Source organism: Mycteria americana, chromosome Z (genome assembly GCF_035582795.1).
Source record: "Mycteria americana isolate JAX WOST 10 ecotype Jacksonville Zoo and Gardens chromosome Z, USCA_MyAme_1.0, whole genome shotgun sequence".
In the NCBI taxonomy this organism is placed as follows: Eukaryota; Metazoa; Chordata; class Aves; order Ciconiiformes; family Ciconiidae; genus Mycteria; species Mycteria americana.
In genome coordinates, this window is record NC_134396.1 from 16,510,932 (window position 1) to 16,532,273 (window position 21,342).

A 21,342-nucleotide genomic window follows, 5' to 3' on the forward strand; every position below is an offset into this window, starting at 1 on the left:
GGAAGCTGCAGAGAGCAACGAGGTCACCCCTCAGCCTCCTTTTCTCCAAACTAGACAAACCCAAAGTCCTAAGCTGCTCCTCATAAGACATGCCTTCCAGCCCTGTCACCAGCTTTGTTGCCCACCTCGGGATGCATTCAAGGACCTTCACATGCTTCTTAAATTGTGGGGCCCAGAACTGCACACAGTACTCAAGGTGAGGCCACACCAGCGCTGAATACAGCGGGATGATGACCTCTCTTGACCAGCTGGTTGTGCTGTGTTTGATGCACCCCAGGATGCGGTTCGCCCTCTTGGCTGCCAGGGCACACTGCTGACTCCTGTTGAGCCTGCTGTCAACCAGCACCCCCAGGTCCCTTTCTGCAGAGCTGCTCTCCAGCCACTCCTCTCCCAGTTTATACTTGTGCCTGGCGTTACTCCATGCCAGGTGCAGAATCCAGTATTTGTTCTTGTTAAATGTAATGCCATTGATGATTGCCCAATGCTGCAATCTATCTAGATCCCTCTGCAAGGCGTCTTGTCCCTTGAGAGAGCCAACAGCACCTCCCAGTTTGGCATTGTCAGCAAACTTGCTAATGGTGCATTCAACTCCTGCATTCAGATCATTGATAAATATATTGAACAGAACTGGCCCCAGACTGGTTGCCAGCCAGATGTAGCCACATTCACTATAACCCTTTGAGCCCTCACCTTCAGCCAGTTCTTCACCCAGCACACCGTGTACCTGCTCATCCCACAGCTGGACAACTTGTCCAGAAGGATGCTGTGAGGGACAGTATCAAAAGCCTTACTAAAATCCAGAAAAACTACATCCACCGCCTTCCCTCATCCACTAGGCAGGTGACCTTATCATAGAAGGATAACAAAATAGTTAAACAGGACTTTCACTTTGTGAACCTGCATTGACTGTGCCTGATGATTGCATCGCTCTTTAAAAGCCTTTCAATAGTACCCAATATAATCTTCTCCATAAATTTTCCAGGAACTGAGGTTAGACTAACAGGTCTGTAGTTTCCTGGGTGCCCGTGTTAGGGCTGCAATAAGATCCCGTGAAAGTTGCTGACAGAGGATATAACATGACCTTTTCCTTTCCTCCCTATTTTCTATCATGAAATGCAATCTTAATTTAATCTCCATTTTTGCAACTCCATTTAATCATTGTCTTGTTAGGACAGTTTTCAAGAAAAGCATATCTTGAAATTTAAGTATTAATTACAAGAGTATGATGTACTTTGGTAAAGCTGCAAAGAAGCATAAAAACCTCTGTATACAGCCAGTTAAAATTATACAAAATTTATTTCTACTTATAGGATTTTATCCAGTCCTAAAAGGAGAAAAAGATTGTATTTTATGCATTTGAATATGCATCTTCATTTATTTATTCTAATTAAATAATAGTTTAGAATATAGTTTATTACTAGCAAGAGATTAATGTTAGTAATTACATAGTAATTAAACATCTGAATATATTGAATAGATACATCTCTAAAGAAAAGTCCTCTTTTTGTTAATTATTCAGTTAAGTGTATTGCATTGACCATCTGAATACTCTTACTGAAGTCACACAAGATGGAGATTTATAAGACCTACGTATTTCACCCAACCAACCCAACGTTTAACTATTTACACTTTCCAAATCTGGGGTCTTCATATAAATTCTATTTTAAAGGTTCCTATTTAGAATTTACAAACAAGAAACAGTGAGCCAGCATTGCCTTTTTGCATGTTCCCCAAAATTTGAGGGATACAGGAGCTCATGTTCATGCACTCAGCATCACCCAGTTCATTTCTAATTCAAGCACATCAATTTCCTAATGATATCCACAAATGGAGAAGAACGGTAATTTGCAAATACAAAGTTCCAGAGTAAAACTAAAGGGAACCATATAGAGTTTCACAAATTATGTATACACCAATTAGGAAGTAGTCCAAACGGGTATTGAAGTTACACATCCCTCCATTTTGCTGCCTATGTTAGTCATTTATCAGTTGTGGGGCAGGACTGCATGTAACCTTTTTGCTATACATAAATGCAACTTTTCAGTATTTGCTAGACACATACTTCAGCTAAGTATTTTGTGGAGAATTAAAATAAAATTAAAATACTGTCTTACCTTGGCATCCGATTTTAACAGTGTTTCTGTTCCTAGAAGCATTAGCTTGCCCTGACACTTGGTAGAAAACAAACAAAACACAATGTTTACTTACTCTTCCCTTTTGTAAGAAACAAACACAATGCTTAGAAATTCCAACAAAAGTTGTTTAATATAGGAAAAAGACTTTTGACTTGGCTCCTACCACATCCCTCAGAGCCTGACCCAGAACAGCAAATTAAGAAATATTTTTAAATCATACCACAGTAAAAAGTAGAACTTCAATTAATTGAAAAGTAGAAAAGTAGCAGCTAGTAAAAGATACATGATTTGAGGAAAAAGGTACATTACAAGGGAAAAGTTGATATGGGGAAAGACACTGAACAGATGAAGAACATGAGAAACTGGGAAGAGAAAGTCATGGACAAGGCTGAATAGGGAAGCTGCTGAGAAGTTAACACACTTGCTGCTACTATTCTGGCTCTCCAAACAGAGCAATCACATTATAATACACATTTTTAGTTTTAACTCATTTAGGGCAATATACTGTACACTTCAGAAATGGTCTGATTTTTAGAAATGCACTACATCAGCTCCCATTACTGCAATGTGATGTATATCAAGTCTGAAATTCAGGCCACCACAGATATCCAAGGCTTCAGCAGGAGACACCTGCTAAACTCTTTCTTGTTTTATAACTGTCAGCAATTTAATCTGCCCCATGACAGGGCAGCATGTATTCTACTAAGCAGTAAAACTACTAAGCAGTACTTTGGAAACCTTGCTGTTAATGTTTTGAAACCAAAACACAATATAGGATTTCTCCAATAAAAACTGTTAACGCTGACACACAATCATTGGAAGATTACACCATAAACCATATAACCTAGGAGCTAATTCAATGACTGTTAGTTGTGTAAACTTTTTGCTTAAACATGCGCGCATCCAGGATGCAACAATCACAAAGTAATAAAAATTCTGCTGTTTTTATCAACTTCCAAAAATAACGCACATTGTCACTTCCTGTATTGTTTTGGGGATGCTGGGAACGAGATACAAGATATCAAAGATTTTCAATTAAATTCAAAATAGTAAACATTCTAACTTCCCTTCTAATCTAAAAATTTCAAAGAAAGTTCACATCCTCTGAAATGGTGCCAAACAAAACTTCTGTTGATAACTTATTACAGTGTTTCAGAAACCTAGACACAGGATTCCCTGTCACTTTTTCAATATTAAGATAAGATTACATGTGACAACACATAAAATCACATTAGTCTTTTTAAATCTAATTCTGTAAAATTATTGCACTGTGGGTTGTCTACACTTTGTTCTACTTTAAGTATTTTTACTTCAGTTCCTGATACTTTTAACGCTTTGAATCTACAACTCAGAACTCAAGCAAACAGCACATAAATACCACATAAAATTGAGTGAAGCAATTAAGACTCTCAAAAGATAATTTAGAGCATGACTTTTCATCAGACTCAGCAGAATCTTATAGAATGCATAACATTCCCTCAGAACTGCTAAAAGTCTCTTTCCTGGGATTCCCGTAAATAAAAATAACTCGCTCTAAAATGTTATTATTAGCATATCGGACCATATATGTAGAGAGATAAATTTTATTCTTGAGGCTGTAACTGTCAGTTTGCATGAGCATATGCTAACATCATCATCCTTCTTTCGCCTCTTTCTCCTCCCATTCTCTCTCTCCTTTAAGATCAAAAGTACTTGTCAACAGCAGTTGAATCCAATCTTGTATAAGGCTAAAGAGAAGGATCTCAAGTCTCAGTGTGCTCATACTACCAGAACACAAGTAACTTGTTTAATTTCCCCTAGTTTTAATATATACTCCCATTCTCTTTAACTAAATCATAACATCAGCACACTATAAGCAAAGTTTGACACTGCAAGGCAATTCTTCACCCTGCCACCACTCCTACCTTGGACCTTTCTGGAGATCTTTTCTTCTTCCCCCCCCTCTTTTTTTTCTTGTTTTGTCACAGTGGTTTCTTTGGAGGGGGTCAGGTAAGCATGCAGTGAAGGATGGGGAGATGAACAAAAAATGCTGAGGAAAGTTTACAACAAGTCTAGTCTGTCACTTGTGATTTGCATACCTCTTCCATCTGCTTCCAAATACTCTCACATTCATCCAAGAGTTCTTCCTTGGCATCTACAGGACAAACTGAGTCATTGGTGATTTCTGGTAGATATTCAGCCTATTAACAAGCAAATAGAACAGTTATCATGTAGATCTACAATAATTATTAACAGGTTTATGAATCATACCTGCTGCTTTAGGTCAAATACTTAACAGAGCAATCCCTCTGAATCCAAAGCTTTCAGTTAACTCTCATATATTTCTAGACAGCACCCAATCATTCAGTAAAATCAGCTAAATATTTACTATAGTGAATTTGAAGACTATAGTGACACACTGAAGAAATGTTTTTTAAAATTGAATCATGAAGTCCTAAATTTTCAAAACTGCTTTGATTATCTGCAATGGCCTTTTTTATTCTCTGACAACTTTAATAAAGAAACAATAAGAGAATCTCACATCTACAAAGTCACACTTTGCTTCCATAGATCTGCAAAGTTCTTAAGCATAGTTTACTTCTGCTCTGTCTTCCAATAAATGTCCTAATCTATTTCTCTTTATGACAACTTGAATTCAGAATATTTTTGATTAACAAATTAAAGTGTCCTGGAGGTTATCACAAAAACAAACAAAAGAACCTGAAAGATATGCAGGCAACCAAGGAAAGAGGGCACCATGACAGCCAAGAGAAAAATCAACCCAAGTTAAATTCAAGAGTTTAAGAAACTGGTGGGTCAAATAGAAAACATACAAATTCAGAAATTTAATGCTAGTTAAATCTATAAAGTGATACATGAACAACAACAGCAATTAAGAGGGAAAAACAAGAAGGGCCAAAATGGCACTCAAAGGGAAATTTTTTTTAAGGTAAAACAACCACCAGGAAATTCCTAGATGTACAAGATGCAGGAAGCCTTTAAAAATACTTAAATGGATCACTAAGACCACCAAATACTTAGAGATTAAAAAGAGACATTAAAAAAGATAAAGATCTAAAGAAGAAATAAATATCTCTGCCTTCTTAATGATGCACAAATTCCTAACTCAAACTTTTGTTCATTTTCAGAACAAAAACACAGCATCAGAGAAAATTATGTTGAAAACCCAAATAATTTAAAAGGAGTGAAACATTCAACTAGTATCTCCAAAGTTCAAGTATGCCATAGCAGAGCGGCCAAGAAAAAAATCAGAATGTCTCACTGAATGCTGGAAGTATTCTAGAGAACTGAAAGGTAGCAATATTTCTACTAAGCCTTCCTGGCAAATTTGTTGCATCATTAATTAAAAACAGAACACTAGAAAATGTGGATTGCCATGATCTGATAAGATCTAACGAGCACAGTTTTTGTAAAGGAAAATTATTATCTTCTTAAGAGTCTTGGAATATCTCCATAACATAAAAGAGAACTAGTTAACATAATTTATTAAGACTTCTGAAATGCCTCCAGCAAAGTCCCCCCCAGAAGGCTAATAAAGAAAATAAGCAGTCTTGAGATGCAATGTACTTTTTTTCTCAGACCAAAAACTGTCAAGGAGACAAATAAACAAAGCCTGAACAGATAATTTTCATCATGGCAAAAAGGCTCAGCAGCAGAGATAAGAAGGGTTGAATAAAAAAAAGCAAAAGGAAGGAGAGGAAAAAAAAAAAAAGGAAGCTATAACCTTTGGAAATCTGAAAGGAATCTTGGGGTGAAATAAAAAGTCCTATCCCCGTGTCCCCCCACAATAATACAGCATGAGAACATTATATGAAATAAATCTCTGAGTACATAGCCAATCCCTCCCGAATGTTTAAATGATTATAATGATTTTAATATTGTTGAGCTTCAAAATTTCCATGACTGATTTCACACAAAGTTGCAAAATATACCTATTATGAGGAGATACTACAGGCCTCTGTGGTGCAAGCCAAACTGACCTGTGGTCCCTAATACTGTGCTGTTAATTAACTTCTAAAGAATATGCATCGAAGTGCCATGTTCAGATGTTTTTCCTTGTAGCTTGCAGTTTTCCCTATTTCTGTATGGCAAAATTAGGTTTCTATTTGTACACCATACCTAAAAACGGAAGACTTTTTTTGCATGTCATTAATATTAATGAATTCCAGTTTCAACATGTTATTCCTTCTTACCTCATTTTAGAACTACAAAATTAGGTAAAAAATACACCCAGGGACAAGTGTGCATGGCAGGCTCTATACCAGCCAGGCGCATAGGCAGGCTTTATGGGAAATGTTTCATGTCAACAAATACAAAACGACCAACTCCTGGAAGAAATCCAGAGATGAGAAAGGAAAGAGCAGCCCTGGGAAAACTGATAGGAAAAAGAAGAGACAGAAAACCGGGAGTTCACCTTAGGAAAGAGAAAAATAAAAGCAAGATACAAACAACATCACAGAAAAGGTCAGACAGGGAGCTCCCATGCCCCCTGACATAAACCCCAGAACTACACTAGCGACAGGAAAAGATGAGAAAGAAGGTTACTCCTCACGGGCTAGGGCTGAACCAGCCTTCTCCCGCGCGGGAGCAGGCCCGCCCGGCCGCAGGAGCCAGACCGCTCCCTTCCCAGCAGCCCCGCGGCCCTAACGGCCGCGAGCTCCCCAAGGCGCCGCGGCTGCCCCGGCTCCACGGCCGAGGAGCTGCTCCGCCCGGCCGCCGGAATCCGGGAGCCCCCGTCGGGCCGGGCCGGTGGCGGCGGCGCTGAGGGCAGCCCGGTGGCCCGCGGGGCAGGGGCAGAGGCCGGCGGCCACCCCCCTCCCGCCCGTTACCATGGCGGCTCCGCGCTCCGCTCGCTCTGCCCGGCCCGCGTCCTCCTCTGCGCGCGCTCCGCGCTCACTGGCTGCACCCCGCTGCGTCACCCGGAAAGCGCCCGGCACGGGGTGTGGCGAGGGCGGGAAGCGTCGCGGAGAAGTGGCGTTCGGCAGCATGGCGTCGTCCGACTCGGAGCGTAAGCGAAAGCAGCCTGAGACGGCGGGCGGCAGCGAGGAGGTGGCGGCAGCGGTGGTGGCGGCGGCGGCAGCAGCAGACGAGGAGGATGAGGAGGAGCGCTGGGTCGGGCCGCTCCCGGGGGAGGCCGCGCAGGCGAAAAAGAGGAGAGGTAACGGGAGGAGCGGCGCCTTCGCCCGCCTGCCCCTTCCCTGGGGAGCGGCCCGGGAGGCGTCCGCGGCGCTGCCCCGGGCTGGATCCGGAGCAGTGGGGTCGCCTGCGCGCCGCAGGCCCCGCCGGGACGGGACGGGGGCGGCCCTCGCGCCGGGGTGGGGGCGCCTGGCAGGGCAGTTCTCCCGCGCCCCGGGGTGGGGGGGCCGCGGGCGGCCGTAAGCCCGTTGCCTGAAGCTGTGTCTCGTACGTAAAACGACCGGGCTGCGGAGGGACCCCTCGGGTGCAGAATTATAGGCCGGGGACACCATGTTTCTGCTTCATCTGGAAGGCACCCTCAGGCTGAGAAACCCTGCTTTGCAGCGTCTGCATTGCTGAAGCCGTGGTGCTCACAGTTGCCGAGTTAACTGTCTTCCGGACCGCTGCCCGAAGCTGGAGGAGTAGGAGAAGCCTCTAGGCTGTGTTTTGGCATGTGCTGTTGATGTGTCCGGCAACTCACAGCTTTCTGGGTATCTTTGTAAAGTAAATGCGAGTTTAATAATGTTCAACAGAGGCAAACCTGCCGGTTCGGTAACAAATGCCATTGCGCGGGTATTAACGGTTAAGATGTAAAAATCAGAGACAAAAGCAGAAAATCAAATTATTTTAGGTGGGCCAGTTAAACAATGAAATATAGGTAGATGCTAGCACTTAGAATTTAAGCTACGATACTTGCATGGGACCATGAATCTCTTAACAGCAACAGGGATACATGGTTTTGCAAGAAAATGAGGTGCAGATGACCTTCTGTTTTCTGGCAGTAATGTAAAAATTGTTGTATTGAATTTTTTTTTGGTACATTTAGACAGCCAAAGTAAGAGTTGCTTTAAAACGGGGCACTTTTATGGGTTAGAGCAGGGTTTGAGTGGCTTTAGTCTACCAAGAATCGATAAGTCTGAGTACAAAGCCACAGTGGAAACCCCTTTTATTATGTTTGCACAAAATCCTAGCATATTCTTCACTAAAATGGGAGTAAGCTGTTCAAGGGTAAGTAAGGAAGAACAGAAGCTAGATGAACCTTTAACAGAAAAACATTTCCTGATTTTTCTTTTTGTTTTATTTAGTTCTTGAATTTGAACACGTTTATCTTGAAAATCTACCATGTGCTTCGATGTATGAACGCAGTTACATGCACAGAGATGTCATTACACACGTAGCATGTACTAAGTAAGTGTCTTTTTTTTTTTTTCCCACTGTATCTTATTGTCAGAGATGTATTTTTGTATATGTTAGGAAGTTTTTATTGTAGAAGTTTAATAATGGAAAGTTACTATGTCCAGAGGTGGCATTTTAAGGTTTTTTTGAAAAGTAAGTGCAATGGAAAGGGCTTACTGAGAAGTAAGATAAAAATTGTTTAAACAGACTACAATAGCATCTTAAAATCCTTATTGCAATGGGCAGTATATACCGGAATAAGAGCAACTGACTGCATCTGAACACAATATGATTCAGCAGAACTGCACAGATTGAGGAGATAGCTTTCTTCTCTTTTACATATATATATATATATATATATACACACACACATACATTAGTAAATAGTAACTACTGTGAAACCAGACCTAAAATAGGAGTAAAATTTACACAGTCAAAAGGGATAGCATTATATATTTCTTCAATTCAGGCTGTTGACTTTTCATAGATTAATCCGGAGTGCATTAAAATGCTTATTTGCTTTTCCGGGGTTAGTACCCATTCAGACAGAATGGGTACCATTAGTACCCATTCAGACAGATTGTCCCAGTAATTTATTTAAAGTTCATTCTCTACACAGTGTTAATTATAGTGCAAATTACTGCCACAGAGTGGTGTGAAAGTGTGTAATATGTGTATCTTTTTTTTTCTTTTTGTTATTTTTCTTTTGTAATTGTAGGACAGATTTTATAATAACAGCCAGTCACGATGGACATGTAAAATTCTGGAAAAAAATAGAAGAAGGGATTGAGTTTGTTAAACACTTCCGGAGTCACCTGGGTGAGAAGTTGCTTTTTCTTCTTTAAAGGACCTGACTTTTTCCTCCCCCTTGCTCTTACTCATTTGAATAAGGAGTGCAAGTAAAGAGGAGAGGGGTTCTGGGATTCATTTACTGCAGTCAGGGATTAAATGATATCTAGCTATTTTCCTTCATTCCCCTGTCCTGTTACATTTTGCTCCCAAACTGCAGGAGGGATAGGGTGAGAATAAAACATGTGGGTGTCCTCCGGCACAGATCCCCTACATCCTTTGCGTTGCCTTGTGCCCTGCCTGTGGGGAGGACGTCTAGGACATGAAGAAACTATTTAAAAATAAGCGAACAAGGTACATAACAGGCTTCATAAAATCCAGAGAAGTTTAAAAAGATGTTACTTTAAGTAAGGTTACTTTCATCCCTTATCTTTTTTTTTCTTTTTTCCCCCTGCAATATGGAAAAAATGGTTATTTTCATCTGCAATTATTGCAACTATAGAGTAAATTCTGCATAATTGTCATGATTATCAGCTGCATTGCAATTAAGAATTAATAATTTTAACCCAATTTTCTGAGTTAGTAAGTACACATAGCTCTTCTATACTATGCCACGCCTTAAATAGGCTGGACAGAAAATGACGTTTTCATTGCTATTAGAAATGATGATATGCCTGATGGAAAAAATCAGTTTGATATGCAGACTGTTACAATAAGAAAATATTTAATAATAGATAGTAAAAGTACTGTTTCTTTTTAGAGTTGGAAAAAAATGTTATGGTGGGTTCTTGATCTTAACTATCAGCTTCTCATTATGTACAGAAACAATATGTGAGAACAAAGGCTACCAAGCAAAAATAAGTGTTGTGAAAAACTTATGGAAGGCTCAATTGCAGACTAATTTTGAGTACTATGAGTGTTAATAGCAGGACTGTAATAGTCTGTAGAGTTCTGCTGCTTTTTCTCTTTTGAGAGATACAAGCTGAAGAGCACATAATTTTTTACCATATCATAATGTTCTCAATTTTTTAAATGAAAATAATTGCCATTCTAATCTTTCATTTATGTGTATGGCAAGTAGTTCATTATCATGTACCTGATTCTGAACAGTGATAGGATACAAAGTGTTGTTGGGGGGGGGGGGTGGGGTGTGGGTGTTTTTAATTGAAAGTCAGGTAGTTTTTAAGGTGGAGAAACGGATGAAAACCAGGTTTAAACCTCTTTACGTTTTTTCCTGTGGAATATTGAAATGAAGAATGTCCCTTTCCTGTGTCTTAATAGTATGTTAACTTTTTTAATAGGTGTTATTGAGAGTATTGCTGTTAGTTCAGAGGGGGCGTTATTCTGTTCGGTTGGAGATGACAAAGCAATGAAGGTGTTTGACGTAGTCAACTTTGATATGATCAACATGCTGAAACTTGGGTAAGTTACTTAGTTCTTGAAAATGTTTGCTTGACATTATAAATGGGGGTTATTTTGCTAAGAGGTAAGTCAATAATTTGGTTTTTTTGAGGTTTTTTTTTTTCCCCCAATCATATGAAGTTGATTAAGTTGCATTATCCAAAATGTGTCCAGTGGCTGGAGACTGCTTGACTGAATAGAAAAATTTATGACACTCTATGCAACAGTACATGAGTGGAGTAGGTCTGTGCCTTTCCTCAGTGTCAAATATTATCCACAAAGATGCGGTGTTTCTCAAAAAACTTAGCTAGGCATAATTTTTTCTGTTATTTGGCACTGAATTTAGAAATTATAGCCAACTAATAGTTGCAGTAGGAATTTGGCCTGCATGTGTTGTCTTATTTGTTGTCATAGGGATAGAAATTTCCTTCTTCTGTTAGAATGAATGTTGTTGTTTTCCTTAGTCTTGCTGTTGTAGGATTTGTGTAGTTGTACAGTGTGTAGCTAAAGAATCTGGGAGAAATAGGAATGGATGTTATTGGAATTATAACAATAGCAGAGGAAAACAAGGCCCACATTTTTACAAGGGTGGGTTTGGAGGCTTAGGGCATCAATGAATGCTGTACCAAGAATGGTAGAAATACTGATTTTTCCACAAGCCTTTTCAAATTGAAAAACTTACTCCTCCTAGTGTGCTGGTTGTTGGTTAATCATGAAACTGAATAGAAGTATAAACTCAGGGGGGAATAAAAAAAAAAGCTTTTCAGAATGCCTATATAAAAGCTTATGTTATCGGCTTTGCTGGTTATAGTTTTAGTATCATCCTTCAGATAATGTACTTAGCCTGTAGGAATTGATTTCCCTCTTGGCTGTCTGCTGTGGAAAAATTCCATTTAGCCTTAGTCCTTTGGCTAAGTTCTGAGCAGTCTTTTCAGCTCACATTATCTTGCATTGCCTGCTTTGATTAGGTATATGCTGGTATATTGCAGGGTTGATTAACTTCATCTCAAATTCTTCACATCCTTTCAGTTCTAACTAATCTACACAGTGTAGCTATCTGCAAATCCCCATGCTTAATGCTTCAATCAATGATCTGGAGAAGGGCGGCTATTTCTGCAGAAACTTTGGATAAAGATGCGTAGATCAATGGGACAACATATTTATTTATTTATTTATTTATTTATTTGATCCTATTCTTTGTAGTGAACCTGAGACAAAGTTCTGGTTCTGTTTCTCTTTATGAGACTCTTTACCAGACAGGCATTGAAAATCCAAATTATTAGTGTCTGTCACTTGTCAGTCCTGCAGTGTCCGTTAGTCTGATTTGTGAAAGGATATTAAATATGAGTTTCCTATGGAGACTGTATCATGTCTTTGTGGTCTGTCGTTTAGTTTCTGAGTTTTGGTTCTCAAAATCCTTGCTTACAGGCTTTTTTAAAAACAGATGTAACTTATATTATTGACCATATCTGGCTTGTTTTGTTTGTGGAGTGTTTTTGCTAGTAGCAAATGAGTTCCTTCCTAAGTGCATTCAGAACGCTTATTGAGTATAGGGTGATTGTCTTAGTTTTACTTATATTGCTTTTTGTGTTTGTTTTTTTTTTGGCAAGACCTAGTTGAACTTTTCTGTAAATGTATGACAGAGGTTCAGTCTTCATTTCCACTGAAGTGTAAAATCACTTAACAGATGGAAGAGAAATGCTATTAAGTCATAGAAGTTGAGTAGTAATCATTAATGCCACTTGTGCTATTTAGCTGGATTTCCATCCTTATTCTTCTTTTATACCTACCTTCTACCTTTGCTTTCTATCACAGCCTTTTATAAAACAATATGGGAGCAACAGAAATTGGCCGAGCCATCCACTGAATTGTGTTGCTTGGAAAAGCTTGGTCATAACACTGTTGAATTTTAGCAAGACAAATATTAGCAAGACTAGTAAATAAAGTTTAAAATTTGCTTCTGGTAGTTGATTTCAAGTTTATAGCATAACTCGATTCTTATCTAAGTAACACCAGTCTTTTTTTTTTTTTTCTTTTTTTTTTTTCCTCCTTCCACTCTTTGTTGCAGCTACTACCCTGGTCAATGCGAATGGGTATATTGCCCTGGAGATGCCATATCTTCTGTTGCAACATCTGAGAAGAGCACAGGAAAAATATTCATATATGATGGACGAGGAAATAACCAGCCACTTCATGTTTTTGATAAACTCCATACATCTTCTCTTACCCAGATACGGTTGAACCCTGTCTACAAAGTAGTAGTGTCTTCTGACAAATCTGGAATGATTGAGTACTGGACTGGTACTCCTCATGAATATAAGTTTCCCAAGAATGTGAACTGGGAGTATAAAACAGATACTGATCTATATGAATTTGCTAAATGCAAGGCTTACCCATCCAGTATAAGTTTTTCACCTGATGGCAAGAAAATGGCCACTCTTGGGTCTGACAGAAAAGTTAGAATTTTCCGTTTTTTGACGGGGAAGCTCATGAGAGTCTTCGATGAATCTCTGAGTGTGAGTTTGGTCTTGCTTCTCTTTTTTGAGGCCTTTTCTCTACTTACTTGAATTTATTTACCAGCACATTTACCTAAGTTATCATCTGTTTCTAAAGCTGAGCTTCCTTGCTATATTTTTCTTGCAGAAAAGGTTTTCCATGTTCTCTTCCTTGCCTCTTGTATTGCTTTGCCCCAAAATTAATTCTTACTGATTTATGTTGGTTACATAGTGAAACTGAGTTGTTGATTTTCATCTGTTTTCATACTGCTAGATTACTTTTTACTAGAAAGCAATTATGGAAAATGCCCATTTCAGATAACACCATAATAATGAATTAAATTTGTCATTTTCTAAGAAATTTGTTAGACAGCTACAAACTTCTCTTTCTTTGCTGAAGCCTAGTACTACAACATGCTTATTGGGTCATTAAAATAAAGAGAGTATTACAGCTCTTTATTTTAATTCTTCAGTTAAGTTTGAGTAGAGTAGTCTCAATTGAATTCTGTATTTTCTAAGCATGTGGATCAGTGTTTGCTGGGTCAAAAGTTTAAAATATGTTCATATAATAGTGACTTTTTTCTTTTTTTCTGTAGATGTTTACTGAACTTCAGCAGATGAGACAGCAACTACCAGACATGGAGTTTGGCCGACGTATGGCAGTTGAGCGCGAGCTGGAGAAAGTGGATGCAGTAAGATTAATTAATATAATTTTTGATGAAACTGGACACTTCGTTCTCTATGGAACAATGTTGGGCATTAAGGTCATAAATGTAGAGACTAACAGGTAAGTTCTAATGACTCACAGTGAGATAAATATGTTTGTTTCGAGGTCTATATTCAGTCAAATTTATAGTATATTTAAAACTTGATATGACTGGGGGGGTTCTAATCTTTTTTTGTTGCTGTTATTTGGGAGCCTTACATTCGACTGTAGAGAAGATACTCCCATGCTTCATAATGAGTCACTGCAGTTTAAAGCTTAGTAAAATGAGGAGAAAACATGGCAATTATATTTATATTAAAAATGTGCAATCAATTAATCTCTGGCTAACTGGATGTGGTGACATAAAGTAAATGTGGATCATGCAGTTGGGATTTTATTGCGTAAAGGGGGCTGACTAGTAAATCATGTAGCAAGTTTGAATAGAGAAGCATCACAAAAACAATTAGTAAAAAATTATTTTGAGAGGGTTTTGGAATTTTGCTTTGAGTCTTGCAGTCAGAAAGGAGACGTTCTCTGTGAGCAGCTAACAGTAGTTACACCTTTTTATGTCTTGTACTTCAGGTGTATTCGTATCTTGGGAAAACAAGAGAACATCAGAATGATGCAACTAGCTTTGTTCCAAGGAGTAGCAAAGAAACATCGTGCTGCAATCACTATAGAGATGAAGGCATCTGAAAATCCTGTTCTCCAAAATATCCAGGCAGATCCGACAGTAATCTGCACAGCTTTTAAAAAAAATAGGTTTTACATGGTGTGTGTGGTTTCTATTTAAATAACTCCATTCCTGTATTGATGTTTTCTTTGCATTTTTTCTCCTTGCACCTTTCCAGTGCGTTTTGTCTTCAGTATTTGCGAACACAACTTTTCCAGAGGAGTCCCTTTATATTGCAAGTATATGCTAGAATTTTTAGCTTGAACTAGCTATAAATTGACTAGAAACAGCTTTAATTTTTTCGTTATTGCTCAAGCAGTTAAATAAACTTGGATGGTTTTGGCTCTCTAAATTATAGTTCTCAGAGAAGGTTATATGCTTTTGTTCTAGTTAAAAAAAAAACCCAACAAACCACCAAAACATTTTAAAAACCTAAGCAGATCTTATACTGATAAAGAAACAATAATTAACTGTATGTATAAAATACGTAATAAAAAATAATTAAATTCAGAGCAGCATCAGGACTGGGTAGCACCAAGGACATTATGGACAACTAACTAAGACAGGAGTCACCTTCCTGTTCACAATTTAGATTTTAGGTGAGAGGCAATAAGCCAAATAGACAAGCAATTCCAGCGTAGCTGATCTGGGATGTGATCACCATAGAGGTGAGAGATCGGTCTGTCTGTTGTTAGTTGTGCTTGAATTTGATCGTGTTTTCCGTTGGAACAAGATAGTATACTTTCTAAAGCTTTGTGTGGTTAATGTGTATGTAGTATATCATGGAATATACTACTCTGAACAATGTGACAAGTGAGGAGGAAAAGTTAGACAAAATCTGGAAATGTTTCTCACTGTTAGAAAAAGCATGACTGTATGCATGCAGAAAGATTAGTGATTGTCATTTGATATGTACTACTCACTTAAGTGTGAGTGGGGGAGTAGTACTTCAAGTACTACTCGCTTAAGCAGATCCTCGTGTACTCCTATATTTATTCTATGTTTTCCTGTAAGTACTATAAAAACTACATTTCTGAGATTTGTCCTGTTTCGAGTTAAATTTGCTGTTTTTCTATAGCTTTGTATTAGTGCAGTATTGGAATAAGAGGATTTAGTTTGACTTTGTAGTGAAACTAAAAGTTTTGTGATGAAACATGCCAGTTTTGTCTGAATATAACAGAACAAATTGATATTCTCCGCTCTTTTTTTAAAGAAAAGATGCTGAACTACTGTGGACTTTCTGTTGAGAAGGGGAGGAGGTTTAACGATAACAGATTATAAAAAGTTACTTGGATTTGCATGTAGTTGTACTGGAATTTGTGACTGTGGAAATGCTGGCAATGCACAACACTGAAATGCAAGGGTAGACTGTCTTTGAATTCTCTTCCTGCATTTCAAATCTAGTTGGGTGTTTAGCAGGTTGAATAATCACATTGACGTCTTGGGTGCAGAGCAGTGTGTAAGATAAGGGAAAAAAGAGAAAACCAAACAGTTAACCTTCCGTTCTTTTGTTCTCCAGTTTACTAAACGTGAACCAGAAGATACGAAGAGTGCAGATTCTGACAGAGATGTATTTAATGAGAAGCCTTCTAAAGAAGAGGTCATGGCAGCCACTCAGGCAGAAGGTCCCAAAAGAGTTTCAGACAGTGCCATCATCCACACAAGCATGGGAGATATCCATATCAAGCTATTCCCTGTTGAGTATGTATTTGGTAGTTTTTCTGTTATTTCATTTTTCCTTCCTTCTGTGCTTTTTGGTGGCAGTATCCAAGACTTACATTTCAAGCTACAAATAATTATTTTCTTCCCCTTTTTCTACTATCCTTGTTTCCTGAACAGTTTCTTAATACATCAAGCTAGGAATGTGACTCTTCACAAACACAAAAAAGTAGGGTAAAAATAGGTCTAAAAAACAGTTGGGGGCACAGTTGTTTTTTTTTTTTTAATGATTTTTGCTTTTATTTAATTATTGGTTCAGGGGTGTTATTCCTTTCTTAACTTTTATTCTTTCTCTAAACTGCAGATGTGGATAGGTCATGATGCTCTTCTGTGTAAGCTACATATTACAGTAAGGCAGTGCTGTTTGATTCCATCTTGAAAAAGCACGATGGTGTTGGCAGCAGCAGTAGGTCTGTGTAAGCCAGAGGAATAGTAGTTTGCAGCTTCCAAACGTGGCTATTGCACTACACTTTATGTTATTGCAGTTCCTTCAAGAGCAATATAAAATTTATACCAGCATATAATATTAGTGCTGTGTATATCCAAAACCAGGCATATAACTGAAAAAGAGTTTTATGCATGACAATTGCTGAAGTTATTGTGTCAGCATCTCTCCTTTGTGGTGCTAATATATGCAAAGGTTTTGTTATGAAACAGTAAACTTATATAATATATTGCTATACATTGAAACTTAAACTATTTAAGCGCAGTCCATGCTTCTCCAAAAACAAGTTCATGTTTTGTCATAAGCACAGGTAAGGCAACACAACCTCAATTCTACCCTGTAGGGCTGCTAGTCTTTTATTGTTGTCTTCACCAATGTCTCCTTGCATCAGGCCCCAGTTTCTGAAATTCATAATTCTAGCATATAGGTTGTAGTAATGGTAGAGCCCTTGCCAGTGAGTGACAGGCCAAGCTACATTATTTCTGACTTTTTTGTTTAATTCTCATGCCAGTGTGTCACTATATTTGCATGCATAGTATTGCTAGGTGCTTCACTGCAATGTTTTGTATGCAATTTCAAATTAATACAGTATTACCAGGCTTGGTTATTGTTAGGTTTGTCCTTTCTTGTTCTAGTATTTCCTCCTAGCTGAACTTTGAATTTAAAACCTCTTTAAGGTGAATGTGATGAAAAATGTAAAGAAGAGCATATAGGATGTGGCTTTGTATGCCCTTTAAATCTTTGGCCATGTGCTCACGGAATGAAGTTGTGAATGACTACGTACTGCTCAGCAGGAACTGGGACTATAATCTTGTCTGTTCCATTAGTTCTGCCATTGGTGCTCTGTTTTACAAGATGGTTTAGAGTATCACCAAGCCCAAGCTGATGTTCCTTGTCACAGCTAAAGTAACTCTACAGCTATGGACTCAACTTGGCTATTTTCTCATTTGCTGGAAAAATGTAGGTGACTGTGTAAACCTGTCAATGTAGATCTACTCTGGCTACTGATCCAAAACTAGTGGAAGAGCTATCGCAAAGAATTTTCACTCTGGTAGCAAATCTCTCAGAAGTAAAAAATCAAGTCACAAAGGTGAAGGGGTTGTTTGTTTTGTTTTTTTCCCTTTTTATTCTATCAACAGTAATATTCCACCTCTTCATCCTGCTTCCAAACAATGTTTGTGAGTAGTTTCAGAGGAGGATAACTGACTCTGCTGACTGCAAGTTCAATAATATTAAAACATTGTATTTTTAGATTTTACTTCTTGTATGCAACACTGGACACCTTACATGTATAGCTTAATAGAATTGTAGATGTAAAAGCGTGAACAACTTTCTGCTTAGGGAGCATGCGTTCCTTATTTGATTTTGTAAATAAACTATGTAAGTAGAAAGCTGGGGAAGGAACATCTAATCAGGAACTAGGCTTTGAGGAAATGAATTTGATTCCTGAGTGTCATGGTTTAACCCCAGCCAGCAACTAAGCCCAACACAGCTGCTTGCTCGCTCCCCCCTGGTGGGATGGGGGACAGAATCAGAAGGGTAAAAGTGAGAGAACTTGTGGGTTGAGATAAAGACAGTTTAACAGGGAAAGCAAAAGCTGCGCACACAAGCAAAGCAAAGCGAGGAATTCATTGACTACTTCCCAGGGGCAGGCAGGTGTTCAGCCATCTCCAGGAAAGCAGGGCTCCATCATGTGTAATGGTTACTTGGGAAGACAAACGCCATCACTCTGAATGTCCCCCCCTTCCTTCTTCTTCCCCAGCTTTATATACTGAGCATGATGCCATATGGTATGGAATATCCCTCTGGTCCGTTGGGGTCAGCTGTCCCAGCCGTGTCCCCTCCCAACTCCTTGTGCACCCCCAGCCTCCTCGCTGGTGGGGTGGGGTGAGGAGCAGAAAAGGCCTTGACTCTGTGTAAGCACTGCTCAGCAGTAACTAAAACATCCCTGTGTTATCAACACTGCTGCTGCCTTCCTGTATAATCATGTAACTTCATACTCCTCTCAAGGTTTTTTTTGCTCCCAGCTCTGGGTTTGAGGAGGTGGGGATTTGTGTTTTTTTCCTTATTTGATGAAAGCCCTTTCTACAGTGTGCTGAAACACTGCTCAGTACAACAGGATTTTGGTCTCAGCTGAAATCTTTATAGCCTTGCCACCATACAATTAAATATTTATTGTACCCTGTATTTTCTGTTACATGATCTTAGGTGCCCCAAAACAGTGGAAAACTTCTGTGTGCACAGCAGAAATGGTTATTATAATGGACACATATTTCACCGTATCATCAAGGTAACTTGTAAAAAGTTAATTTTTTGTTGGTTTAGATAATGTACCTTTGTGGTCAGTCCTCTCTAACCCTTTCATTTCCCTTTTGCACAAAGGATTTCTTGAATGGCTTCAGAGTTCCCTGTAAAGTTTTTCTTGAATGGCTTCAGAGTTCCCTGTAAAGTTTGAACAACTCTGAGGTTCTAAACAGCTTTATCACTTACTGAAGTTGTTTAATAGTTGTTCTACAGCTGACAAGGTGGAAGAAATCTGAAAACTGAAAGATCAGTTCAGTAGTCCTGCTTGAATTAAGACTTTGTTTCATGTCAGAAGGCATTTCTTATAAAGCTTCTTATTTCTGTTGCACCAGAATCGAGCTGATACAGCCTAAGTGTTTGCAGAAGGTACAGATAGTCAGGTTTCTGTCATTCACTATGAGGAACAGTGAGTAAGCTTGTTTTTTCACAAGTGCTCAGTTATCACTTCAGGAAGCCCTGAATGCTTTGTCCCTTATCCACAGTATTTTAACACTTATATTTTGTTGAAAGGTTTGAAGTAAGTTTAAAAAAAATTCACCTGACATAAAACATTTTTGCTTATTTATTCTATGTGATGATGTAATAACATTTGATTTTTATGCAGGGTTTCATGATTCAGACTGGTGACCCAACTGGTACAGGAATGGGAGGTGAAAGTATTTGGGGAGGAGAATTTGAAGATGAGTTTCATTCAACTTTAAGACATGACAGACCATACACACTCAGCATGGCTAATGCAGGACCAAATACCAATGGATCCCAGTTTTTTATAACAGTAGTGCCAACTGTAAGTAATATTAAAAGCTCAATTTAAGGCCCGAGATGTTAACTAGATAGTAAAAATACTTTTTTTTCTGAGGGAAAAAGGAACACCCCAGTACTATCTAAATAATCTTTTCTTGTTTTTTTGCAAACAAATGCTGCACACAATGATGTATACTGTGTAGGCTTCACTGAAACTGTCCTTTAAGAAATAGAGAAGTATTTTCTCAATTGTGATCATAGAGGCTTTTTGCCTTTAATTGGAGTAAAAGCAATATCAAAGTCTTAGGAAATCAGACATGTTTGCAATTGTGTATTACTATAGTATTTTATATTAATATACTGGTTTAAACTTGATGGAAATCTAGCTATTGCTTAGATTGTTTGAAGTTTCTGGATATGGTGCCAGGATGACCTCCTTAATATTGCCTAATTATAGCTATACAGAGAAGCCAATATTCAGGTTTGAAGATTTCCTTTGATCTGTATACAATTTCAGAGCCAAAAAAAGAAATTTTGGTATGTGAATCTAACAAGATACAAACAAAATCCTTTAAGGTAACACTTAGAGAAACTGCATTCTTAATGCAGTTACTTCAAAATCCTGTGTCTTTTTTTAAAAAGCACCCATCTACTATAATTTTGAGGCTTACTAAGTTATATCAGTGCCTATATTCAGATTGCTAATTGGGCATACTGTATGAATATGACTTTGAATTACGTAGTATTCTGGACTCGTACTTACAATTCAGCTGCGAAAATACAATGAAATAGACTGAAACAGCATTTCTGTGAATGAGAATACACTTTAAAATAATCTATGAAATGCTAGTGCATTGCTAGAACTTGACCTCTGTAGTACTTTAAGAAAAGTTGAAAAGGTGAGTTTAAATGCATATGCATATGTATTAGCTGCACTCCAATATTTACTTACATGCTAATATTTACATGGTGTTAAGTTTCATAGTCTGAACATATAAAGTGTATCCATGTTCACTTATTCTAGGTCAGTCTCTTTCTGGTTTGGTACCTAACCTACATGCTGCTTTCTGTTTTAATATGCGTTTTCTTTCTCCTCCTGTGCCTTCAAACAGCCATGGCTCGACAACAAGCACAGTGTGTTTGGACGGGTGACTAAAGGAATGGAAGTTGTTCAGAGAATCTCAAATGTAAAAGTCAATCCCAAAACTGACAAACCCTACGAGGATATCAGCATCATTAATATCACAGTGAAGTAAGCTAGGAGTTGAAGGTTCCAGCTTAAGCAGAGAAAACTCAGCACAGTGGGACCCAAAAAAGGGACCTAGAAAGAACAGAAATGTTTTTGATAGTTCCTAGATATAAGAAGCGCCAGGACAAAGCACTCTACTATTCACAGTTCTCTACTAATTTCTACTAATTCTCTACTATTCTCTACAATCACTATTCTCTACTAATCACAGTTCTACTATTTTTCATGTACCTAAAGTGCCCTAAGTCTGTATTTCTGGTAACTTTGTATTTTAAAGTAAAAACATCTGCATGTTTCTTACAAAGCCTACTGTTTTTCTTGCATTTCTTCT

General features: G+C 38.4%; 2 protein-coding genes across 5 annotated transcripts in view; one reads left to right on the forward strand and one right to left on the reverse strand.

Moving 5' to 3' along the window:
- CENPK (centromere protein K) overlaps nucleotides 1–7,181 on the reverse strand; it is a 25,143-nt gene extending 17,962 nt beyond the window's left edge. Inside the window, exons 1-3 of one of the 4 annotated variants that reach the window (XM_075526893.1) lie at nucleotides 7,055–7,181; nucleotides 4,214–4,315; nucleotides 2,115–2,171 (exon numbers count right to left, since the gene is read on the reverse strand). In XM_075526893.1, coding sequence (XP_075383008.1) covers nucleotides 2,115–2,171; nucleotides 4,214–4,315; nucleotides 7,055–7,123 — 228 coding nt within the window. In that variant the 5' untranslated portion in view covers nucleotides 7,124–7,181. The other 3 variants (XM_075526895.1, XM_075526896.1, XM_075526894.1) reach the window with 3 other exon arrangements.
- On the forward strand, nucleotides 7,122–21,140 carry PPWD1 (peptidylprolyl isomerase domain and WD repeat containing 1). The gene is made up of 11 exons (XM_075526892.1): nucleotides 7,122–7,293; nucleotides 8,396–8,498; nucleotides 9,205–9,305; nucleotides 10,577–10,697; nucleotides 12,745–13,192; nucleotides 13,768–13,958; nucleotides 14,460–14,649; nucleotides 16,070–16,251; nucleotides 18,923–19,004; nucleotides 19,623–19,805; nucleotides 20,875–21,140. The coding sequence occupies exons 1-11, from the start codon at nucleotides 7,122–7,124 to the stop codon at nucleotides 21,016–21,018; spliced, it is 1,917 nt and encodes a 638-aa protein (XP_075383007.1). The 3' UTR covers nucleotides 21,019–21,140.
- The last annotated feature ends 202 nt before the right edge of the window (nucleotides 21,141–21,342 follow it).

What these genes read in the sequence shown, in the direction of transcription:
- PPWD1 (XM_075526892.1), top strand. Translation starts at nt 7,122, where the DNA reads ATGGCGTCGTCCGACTCGGAGCGTAAGCGAAAGCAGCCTGAGACGGCG. An exon ending in ACACTTCCGGAGTCACCTGG is followed by an intron (nt 9,306 to 10,576) that starts GTGAGAAGTTGC and finishes CTTTTTTAATAG; the next exon opens with GTGTTATTGAGAGTATTGCT. An exon ending in TCTTCGATGAATCTCTGAGT is followed by an intron (nt 13,193 to 13,767) that starts GTGAGTTTGGTC and finishes TTTTTTCTGTAG; the next exon opens with ATGTTTACTGAACTTCAGCA.